The sequence below is a fragment of the Phaethon lepturus genome, unplaced genomic scaffold (assembly GCF_000687285.1).
Source record: "Phaethon lepturus isolate BGI_N335 unplaced genomic scaffold, ASM68728v1 scaffold10281, whole genome shotgun sequence".
Taxonomy (NCBI): domain Eukaryota; kingdom Metazoa; phylum Chordata; class Aves; order Phaethontiformes; family Phaethontidae; genus Phaethon; species Phaethon lepturus.
In genome coordinates this window covers 2,300-12,991 of record NW_010515525.1, presented here as the reverse complement: position 1 = coordinate 12,991, position 10,692 = coordinate 2,300, and the positions used below count along the sequence as shown (strand labels likewise).

General features: G+C 40.6%; 1 protein-coding gene across 1 annotated transcript in view; it reads right to left on the bottom strand.

The window, feature by feature from the left end:
* The window catches only part of LOC104627506 (lysine-specific demethylase 3B-like), a gene marked incomplete at its 5' end in the record, with an annotated part of 26,776 nt that extends 17,068 nt beyond the window's left edge, over positions 1 to 9,708 (bottom strand). The window contains 4 exons of the mRNA XM_010295796.1: positions 2,901 to 3,167; positions 6,682 to 6,938; positions 7,928 to 8,207; positions 9,581 to 9,708. Coding sequence (XP_010294098.1) covers positions 2,901 to 3,167; positions 6,682 to 6,938; positions 7,928 to 8,207; positions 9,581 to 9,708 — 932 coding nt within the window. The remainder of the gene's footprint in view (positions 1 to 2,900; positions 3,168 to 6,681; positions 6,939 to 7,927; positions 8,208 to 9,580) is intronic.
* Between the last annotated feature and the right edge of the window lie 984 nt (positions 9,709 to 10,692).

Below are 10,692 nucleotides of genomic sequence, written 5' to 3'. Positions count from 1 at the left end.
TTGAACATAACAATTTAAAAAACAAACAAACAAACAAACAAACAAACTCCCTACTTAACCTAGGAGAACCCTTCCAGCTATTAAGCAGAGAAGTTCTCATGGAAGAAAGAAAATGCTCTCTGTAGTGAAGAACACAGCTAGGGTTGCAAGAGAAAAGGATAGCAGACTTGATTGGTAGACACTTCCTGCTAGATCTGCTCTCAAACTACAGGAATAAAACAACTAAAAACCTCCAACACCAGCCCAAATCTTCAGTATCTCAAAAAAGAGAAAGCCTAATATGAAAACTCAGAAGAGAACAGGTTGCTACAGGATGAGAATCCCGACAGTATCCCCACATGAGCAACAACTATGTTCAGGACAGCAAAATGCTCCTGAAGAACAGCTCCACAAAGAAATAATCCTATGGTTTGTCAGTGAATTGTGGGATAAGTCAGAGTTTAACTTATTGCTGACAATTTCTAAGACAAAGAAGTTGAAAAATGTTGCTCTTTCTGCATGACACTGGAAGAGTGCCACTCATTATCCATTTGTTAAAGGGAAAAGAATTTTCTCTTTTAACAATTTGGGATGTTACCACAGCTAAGATCTTCACATGGCTCAGATCTAGTGTCCAGTGTGCATTTATTGTGCTGGGGAAGGTAGCTAAGAGGTTCTTTCCAACTAACCTTTTCCAGCCCATAAAATGGGAAGGGGAAGATGATCTGGGCAATAGTGGTGGAATTAATGTTCTTTGACTTCACTTTTAGAGGTGCAGCTGGGATGTACAGGAGGATGTCAGCCAAGGGAGTAGAGTTTGTTAAGAGAATCTCTGCTTGGAGAAATTCTGTTTAGAACAGCCTTGTCAAGACAGTGATGCCTGCCCGGGTCACCTTGCTCCCTCTTGTGCAGGAGTAACAGAGGTAGATCGCTTTCCGCATTGCAGCAGGAAACTCACTTGAATGCAACACCACTGCAGAAGCCTTGAATGAGCAAGGGGCCTGCCTAATCCGTTGCTATACATGGGGTCTTCTGAATGATAAAGTCACTCAAAAACATCAATAGGACATCTTGGGGCAAAGCCTAAAAACAGAGGGTCACAAATAGTACATGAGCATCACAGCTGTTGCCAGAGCTTCAGAGTGTGCACCAGCTTGGAAGGTGACGCACACTGTAAGCTACACACCTGACAGAAGATCAATAATCACATCTCTAGACTCCATAAAGAGTCTCTCAGGATTCATTAACAGTCAAGAACCCCATTGGCCTACTGAAACATCTTGCACCTGCTGATAAACCAGTCTCATTTTCAGAGAAACTGACAAGCACATCTTCTGCAAAGTAGCTCCCAAAAAATTTAGGATCCTCCTCAGAGAGACAATAGTATTATTTGCTGACACAGAGGGTTAAGAAAATTATCCAAGTATACCAACCAGAAACTAAGGAGCAATTTGCCAAGTCAAGCAGATAACTGACACCACAGTACTGCCAAAGCACAATCTGAAATCCTTCATAAATCAGAAAGATGCAACAGGTTAAAAATTGTCTAAGGACAGACACCTGTGCACTCCAAAAAAAAAAAAATCAGGACAAGAAGATAACTGCAATACCAGCAGCAAGCTAAGCTTCTAGTCAGACAAGCGAGGGTGTGCTGCACAGTAGCATCTTCCACCTATTACAGGAGCTGGCTAGAGGAGTCAGAGACAGAACTGGTAACTCTGTGGCTGGTGGTGCCACAATCCTCTCCACAGTTCTCATGTCTACATGCTAGTTATGCTTGTGCCCCGGGGACCCAGAAAATGTGCAGTCCCATGAGACACGCTAAACTTAACTGAAAAGTACTCTACTTCTGGCAGGAATGGACCCTGAATGCCAAAAGAGGAACATGAAGCCTAATCTGTTCCTCAGCCACAGCTCAGCAGTCCACATGTCTTGTGAGCAACCACAAATAAGTATGGAATGTGAGTGACAAGAGCATTAGCACAGTAACAGAACAGCTGACAACAAGGGCTTCTCCAGAAAAGGTGATGTGGGACGTAACTGTCTAGCACAAATGGTCTCAATTCTGATTAGTCAGTGAAGCTAACGGTGCCAGAGGTAGCTGCAGAACCAAGTGCCAAGAACATAGTTTGAACACTGATGGACACCATATTCTGTTAGAGTTATGGGTGCACATCCTCTGCAGCAGCAGCTACTCACTCATTTTTTAAGATTCAGCTTTTCTGACCAGGCCAATCTTTATGACTTTCTGAAGAAGTCTAAGCTGTAGCACTATGGATTGAGATCTGAAAAAGTGGCTATGCTGGCAGCAGGTCTAAGGTCCAGTCTCCTGACTGAAGGCCTAACCAGATGATGATCCCTCAGAACAACCAGGAGAGTGCTCATTACATGAGATGCTGAGTTCAAAACAATACTTGGGTTCACATAGGCTGTAGGCTCAAGATGAGACACTGCATCAAGTACACTCAAAAATTTCAGCAGAAATTCCTGCATGCAGCACTTCTATTCTTGTACATGCTGCAGTTGGAAGGAATGGAGCTTCTCCTGAGGCTATAAAGCATTGAGTATGGGGTAGATGCTAGGATGCATGCAGGAAATCAGTGGATTCACTACTGGGCTGTAGTAGAGCAGGTTCAGCATGAACCACGCCACAACTACAAAGGCTGTCACAGCAAACATCCTCATTCTGGTAAGCTGAGAAAAACTCAATGTGCTTGGCACATGGGCTTGAGTCAGTATAGCATGGAGCGGACAGGGCCGCTGTGTCCCCTGTTTATAGTGCTACAGTTGAAATATTCATTTGTCATATTCACGCAGGAGCAACTGGCCAAAGCTCAAATGGACTTGTCAAGAACCAAGGTACAGGTTAAAATTTCAGGATACTTGTAAGCAGTAAGGGTTGGCTATTTGTCATCACCCACCTGGCCTTGTTTCCAGCACTCCCTGAAGATCTTCCAGTTGTTTTTGTTGCTAGGATCATGAAGGCAAAGGAGTCTACCATCACACAGCCAAGAGTGGGAAGTATGTGGATCCAGCACATTTAAGCCCATTACCATTTCCTTCACCTCTCTCTGTGTGTCAGCTAAATTACTAGCTCGTTTTGCAGCATCAGATGTCTTCTTATTTTCCACCACAGAAGCAATGATATGGTCTAAGAAGTTAGGCAGGCTGGCTTTACCTTTGGCCCCCTAGGAGATATAAATCCAGAGTAAGTTCAGCCTTGCAACAGCATACATATTATTAACACATATCTGCTCTCATTCAGATTTTAGTCATGGATATCTTGCTATCAACAGTAAAAAAACCCCCATGCAACAGTAAACAAATCAGCTCAGAGACAGGCATGTATCCAGCAAGAGCAGAAACAGTTATTCCCCTGTTTCATAATAGTAAAACTTAACCTGCCACAAGCTATCTAGAAAAATATTACAGCAAACAATCATGGAACAGAAAACTTAAGTGATCTAAACTCTGCTACTGGTTCTGTACTGGTACTGTAATGGTTCACATTTTTCTTAACTTCATTAATATCTCAACTCTATTTCCCCATTTCCCTCATTCCATTACTAAGAAAGTGAATTCAACCCTGGCACAGGTAAGCTGACAAATACGGGAACATCAAGTAAACACTGACAGAGAGGAGAAAGTGCTTCCTGTATGTGTAGTGTTAATAGAAACATCAGTAGACAGCCTAAAACTCCTCAAGAGATCTTTAAAAATCAAGAGAGATCAAGAACACAATCTTAAATTGTGTTCCTAACTATAAAAAAAAAAAAAAAAAAAAAAGAAAGCCCTGCCTATAGCAAGATACTTAAGACACTAAATATATTTTGTAAGTTCAACAGAAGATGAACACTAACTGGATCATTATTCACAAGATATCTATGGGAGGGAGCAGGGTTGTGATAGATTTCTCGTAGCAAAGAGCTCCTCATTCTAGCAGAAAAAATGCATCACCTCTCAAAAAAAGCAAACCAGGGACTGGAAGCTGAGTGAACAACAACAGCGAAAAAACTATTACTGGAACAATTTTGCCATCTTCTTTAAAACTAAAGTTCAATAGACAGAACATTTACCATATACAGGGCTATCAATCTAAAACCTCACACTGTTCATAACTGAAGACATTCATTCAGTAAAAAATATTCGTGGAAATACAGAAGAGTCTAGGTCAGAAGGCAGACCTAGAGATCATTTGGTATAACTGTCTGTTGAAATCAGGTTAAATTACCCTGGGCTGGGTCAAAGCAAACCTTTAGTTCTCAGGGAAGGAGATTACATCACTTCTCTGAGCAGCCTATTCCACTGCTTGAATGTAAAGTAAGAATTTTTTCTCATATCCAGATAGAATTTCCACTGAAGCAACTTGTGTCCATTGCATCTTGCTCTGTTAACGGTGAATCCTTGTGAAAGGAGCACCTCCATGTTCTCTACAAGTACCTGTCAGATGTGGTAAGATCAAACATCCCCAAAGCATTCTCTTCTCTAGGATGAAGGGAACCAGTTTCTTCAATCCCTCTTCATGTGTCAAGCTCTTCACTGTTTTAATCATTGTTCACGGCCCTCCATTGGACTCCCTCCAATTTTTCAGTGTCATTCTTCAGCTGGGGAGACCAAAACTGGAAACAGTGTTCCAGGTGTGGCCTAGCAAGTGCTGAGTAGAATAATCACATTCCTTGATGTGCTCTGCTACCTGATGCAGCCCGAGACAGTTTGCCTTCACAGCTGCAAGGGTGCAATGCTGACTCATGTTCAGCTTGCTGTCCTCCAGGACCCTGAGCTCCTTTCAGAAGGGTTACACCCCTGCTAGCCAGTCCCCAGTCTGTACTGCTACTTGGGATTATATTAATTTTCTACAGCTTGTCTTATGCAAGTAAGACAAGATCATAACATCATCTGCTTAAAAAATGTACTTTACGCTAACTCTCCATGAAATAGGTAATATGCAGGTAACTACTACAGTCAATGCTAACTACTCTTTACAACAGAATGTCAATGCTCCAGAAACACTCAGGTGATTCTCTTCACGAGCAGCAATCTATTACTCCTCTCAATCTGACCAATACAACTGCTGTTTCTCAGGTGTGATTTGTTCATATACATTCTATACTGAGCATCCAGGCATTCAAGTGGGGGCCTGGACCAGAGTTCCTCACAAGTTCGTTCAAATGTAAATTACTCTGTGAAGACCGTAAGTCAAGAAAGTTAAAAAAAGACATTACACAATAGTTCTGATTCAGTGTGGTGACAGAATGCACCTTGGTGAGAGTTGCAGGTACAGGGATATAAGTTGAGACAGGCCCTCTCAGGCCTTGAGGGAATAACTTGCTTTAAAACAAGTCATCACAGTTTCTTTGCCTGTACTCAGTGATGCGGGGCTGGGGGAGGCAGTATTACTGAATGCATTTCCCTGTAGCAGTGACATATTTTCCCGTACAGCTGTACAGTTCCCTCTACCAAAAACAAACAACATGAACTATTATTAAGGTTCCATCCTTCCAGCCTGACACAGAAGAAAAAAAAAAAAATTCTGCTATGAGACAAGCCATGTCACCATCGTCCTCATTCCATCTGCCTAAGCTTTTGGAGACAGTATTCTCCAAGAAGAGCTAAGCCTTGATAAATTCTACAGAATCTATCCTTCTCTTAAACTAAATGCTTTTAAGCATTTCAAATATCATTGATTTGTTCAAGGTTTTTTTAAGGTTATTTCCTCCAAAATAGATTAAAGAGAAACAAAGTATCCTTATTCCAAAATGAGTATCCAGAAACAGCAACTGCACCTTAAATTTTTTTTTTTGTGTGTTCAGTTTTGGGCCCCTCGCTACAAGGACATTGAGATGCTGGAGCATGTCCAGAGAAGGGCAACAAAACTGGTGAGGGGTCTGGAAAATAAGTCCTATGAGGAGCAGCTGAGGGAACTGGGGTTGTTCAGTCTGGAGAAGAGGAGGCTGAGGGGGAGACCTTATCACTCTCTACAATTTCCTTGTAGAGATGTTGGTATCTTCTCCCAAGTAACTAGCGACAGAAGGAGATGAAATGGGCTCAAGTTGCGCCAGGGGAGGTTTAGATTGGATATTAGGAAAAATTTCTTTACTGAAAGAGTGGTCAAGCATTGGAATAGGCTGCCCAGGGAGGTGGTGGAGTCACCATCACTGGAAGGGTTAAAAAAACATGCAGATGTGGCACTTCAGAATATGGTTTAGTGGGCATGGTGGTGTTGGGTTGATGGTTGGACGTGATGATCTTAAAGGTCTTTTCCAACGTTAATGATTCCGTGAAATTCTTGAATTCGTATGTTAAATGCCTTTCAAGTATACATAAGTTTTTTTAAGGAACTAGTTTGCTTTTAGGTTTTTGTCTTTTTCTGTGGTATGCTCTTGAAATATTTTTGAAGATGCGGAATTTAAAGTGAGCTTTTATAGGAATGCTGATTCTCAAATAAACAATTTAAAGGGTATATTTAACTCACTTTCTTGGTCTGCAAAGAATAGCTTCTCCACAGCAGTCGTAAACCAAACCACAAACTAACAATCAGCACCAAAATTCCCTACAACTTGGTGAGTGTTGGTGAGATAGTTTCAGCATTTGTTTCAACATTTAAGAATAAGATACTATAAAAACATTTAGATGAAAACTGTTAGATCATCATGAAATTCTTCCCTAGAACAGATATTGTTGAAGGAATACAAAATTATTTACCGTAGAAGCTGCAGAAAAGACCGGAGGAAAGGGGATTCCTGTGTCTAATGGGACCTGAGGAAGCTTTCCTGGCCCTGTGTGTAGCAGGTCTCTGAGGCTGGAGCCTTCAGCTTTGTTGCTAGATGTCACTGGGCCCAACAAGAGGCTATTAAACAGCTTTGGGGTTAGTGGGGAAACCTTTGTACTGGAGTTGAAGGAATCCAATCCAAAAGGTGAATGGGATTCTTTATTAAGCACTGACCTCAGTGATCCTGATTCTGCAAGATAAATATCAACATCGGGGGGGGGGGGGAAGAAAAAAAGAAAAAAGGCAAAGTTCAAATGGTCAAAGTTTTCTGAAATTATTTTCTCTTGCATTAAATAGGCTTTTGACACAATCTTGTGGTAAATTATCACTGCAACAGTGAATGAGGCACCTCAAAGAGAATCAGAGACATCACATACTTCAGATAGATTTTACCCTTAGTATGCTGTTAGTTAAGGTTTTGAATAGCACAGCAGATCTAATCTGAAAGTGTTTCATACACAAGAAACCACAATTTTGCAATAGACCAAATTTAAAAAACACGTCCTTGACTTTCTGAATTAATGTTTCAGTATGAAATATTTCAAATTTTTGACTACAGTTAAAATATTACAGTGGCTAAACCCTTCAAAACTAGTGCAAGAATCATGAACATTTAACATTGACATATACAGTAGTTCCTGCTAGATATATGGACAGGAATAAATCCTGTGTTATTCATACCACCGCTGACAACTGGGAGGTGTATTCTGTAAACAATTATTTCATACTGAGAATCACACTCAAACTATTGAGTATTAAAGAAGTCCTAAGCATTCATCTGACCCTCCAGGTAGACTCTCTCAATTCTTTGGAAATGCACTCTTCACATAGCACACAAAACAGCTTTATTTACTTCAATAGTTATATAGTTACAAAACAGCATCTGAAATTATTTACTATCATTTTACAATCAGGATACCAGCTGCTTATTACTTAGAAAATAAATATAAGAACTGGCACTGAAATAAACTGGGAATGACAAGACACTATCTTCAGCTGTATCATCATCTTTCCTGCTTTGTGTATTCCTAAGCTTGTAAAAGAAAACTGGTTCTAAGAGGCAAAGGAAGAAAACTGACCCTCTTCTTTTCTATTTAGGGCTAGGTACTCTCACAAAGAACAGCAACCAAGCAGTACGTTATCATTTATGCAACCCCAGAGGGCATGTCTTCTGCTCACCTTTAGTTTCTTCTTTTGCTTTTTGTGTTGCTAAATCCGCAAGCCAGTGTAAGGCTGACGATGGAGCTGTTTCTGGACAAAGTGATCTGTTAGTCTTTATTTCAACAGTGTTATTGGTTGGTAATGTCTCTGTTTTTGCAGATTCTTCTATCCTACTATCAGTTGCTTCAGATTTTGGAACAGTGTCCATTTCTAGTTGCCCCACTCCTGCTGTCCCTGTTCCAGTGGAAAAGGTGCTCTCGTTTCCAGAGACTGATGCACTAGGATTTATAGTCGGAAGCTAAAACAAAAATAGGAACAACTGCTAAATATGGAATAAAGGGAAGAGTTCAACTTGGGAGACATTTCAGTTATCCAATGCATTGGGTTTTGTTTGTTCATCTACTTTAAGCACACAGTAGAGTTCCTTAATGCATATGTAGCAACAGAATACAGGAGCCACTTCTCTGTGTATATTAGACCTTGCACTGCAGTGTGAATACTTACCACGCCATCTTTTAACACAAGCCCAGGCTTTTTGACTTCTTTTTTTATAGTGATACATTTATGTACTTTCTGGAAGGTTATTGATTACATGATTAGTTTAACTTTTAAAGATTTCCTTAGCATAACAACTGTGTGATTATGTTTAACAGCCTACTCTCATAGTCCTTAGGCCATACTTGCCTCAATGCTAACATTTCAGCTATGTTTAAATAGTTCATCACAAGAAATGCGTGCGTGTAGAACCAAGAGGCCTCATGAAATTAAAACAAAGAAGAGTTAAGAGCAAGAACTGAGAGATTAATTAGTACAGAAAAGATATCTTAACCTTGAGAATAGAAACATCCTAGCAGGAGTGCTCAAACAAGGTTGATAAGAAAGAATTGCTTGGCTGTACAACAGAAGGGGTAAACATCCAAGGAGAAGAAACTATCCTCAGGAGACCCATGACCATAAAAGGGAAAAAGGAGTATGGGGCTAACTCCCCAAACGACTACTGACAACAACCACCCGAGACCCCCGCGCATGCGTAATGTAGTTTTGCAATGCCAGCATTATGTAAATGTAGTAGATAGGCAGGGAGGCCTATTTCTATTAAAATTTCTATTTTCTGATTTCTCAGAAAATGTGTGAATATTCATGCCTTTAAGGTATATAAAGGATGAACTTTTGTTTCAGGGTATGCACATTAGGTGGAGTGATCCCCCGTGCATCCAGCACTGCAATAAAGAATGCCTGCCTTCTAAACTTCAAACTAAGTGTTAGAGGGTTTTCTTGCCAACTTTTTCGGTAACAACAGAAGGACTTTTTGTGTGAACAGTAACAGAACTGCTCTAGATTCAGCATAACATTCAGGAACCATAACAAAATAAATGCTCATGTTGCAAGCTACTCAAAGTGGTTTGTTTTAAGATACAGCATCAATATGAACGGCTTCCTACCCAACTTCTACGTAAGAGTATTAGCCCAAATATCCACTTGGTAAGTAACAGTTGCAGCACACATCCCAAAAAAAGTCCCAGAAGATTTTTGCTAAGCTAAAACACTCAGAATACATATGGAGAAAATAAAGTTTGTGTTTCACATTAGATTAGTCTACAGGAGCTACCATTTTAATAGGTTTTAAAAATATAATGTCAAACAAGGTAATTTCAGCCTCAAATTACATACCTGTGATATTCCATTAGTGACAGCTGGTCTCAACACTGATTTGTTCTGCCGGTTAATACATGGACAATTGGCTTTAATACCCCATTTGCCTCGTGCTGCATGAACCATGTCTCCAATATTGTACAGCGCTGGAAATAAAAGTTAAAATCTTTAATATCACATGTAAAGAAATATAAAAACAAGGCATTAACTGTAATACATATTCAGAGGGGTGGGTTGGGGTTTTTTTTTTTTGTATTAGTGCTAAGTATCTTAAAGATCATATGCTATAACAAGACACTTGTCTCCGAATAGTGTGGAGAATTTTGCTAACATCAGCTTAGCGGTGTCACCGAGAGGCTGGCAAGCCTGGCAAATCCTACAGATTATCATCTGCTCCTACTATTCCATGTAGGGTCCAAAGATACTGCAATGAGGCAACTTAGAACCATCAAAAGAGGCTATATATCCCTTGCAGCAACGTTAAAAGGATCTGAAGCACAGGTAGTGTTCTCCTCTATCCTCCCAGTAAGAGGAAGGAGGTGACAAATTGAACAGGTTGAATGCCTGGCTGTGTGGCTAGTGCCATACTCAAGGTTTTGGCTTCTATGATCAAGAATCTAAATTTGAGAAGCTGGGTCTCTTGGGAGCTGATGGGATTCACCTGCCCAAGCAGGGCAAGAGAGTCTTTGCCAACAAGTTGGCCAGACTTATACGCAGTGCTTTAAACTAGATTTATTGGGGGGAAGGGATGGATATTTGAGCAAGAGAGTCTGCTGATGTATTAGGAACCAACAGGGAAACACCTGGGGAAACACCTGTGAAATGCCTCAAAGGAATTTGGGCATGTTTCTCTCAAGAGGTGACAAGGTTGACAGCCCAGCTGAAGTGCCTCTATACACCAATGCATGCAGCATGGGTAACAAGCAGGAGGAGCTGCAAGTCATTGTGCAATGAGAAAGCTACACAATCTAATCGCTATCGCTGAAATGTGATGGGACAAATCACACAACTGGAGCACTGCAGGGGAAAGGGTGGATTGCTCTCTACATGAAAGAATGGATTGACTGTACAGAGCTGTCTTTGAAAAACAGTGATGAACAGGTTGAGAGCTTATGGGTAAAAATAAGGGG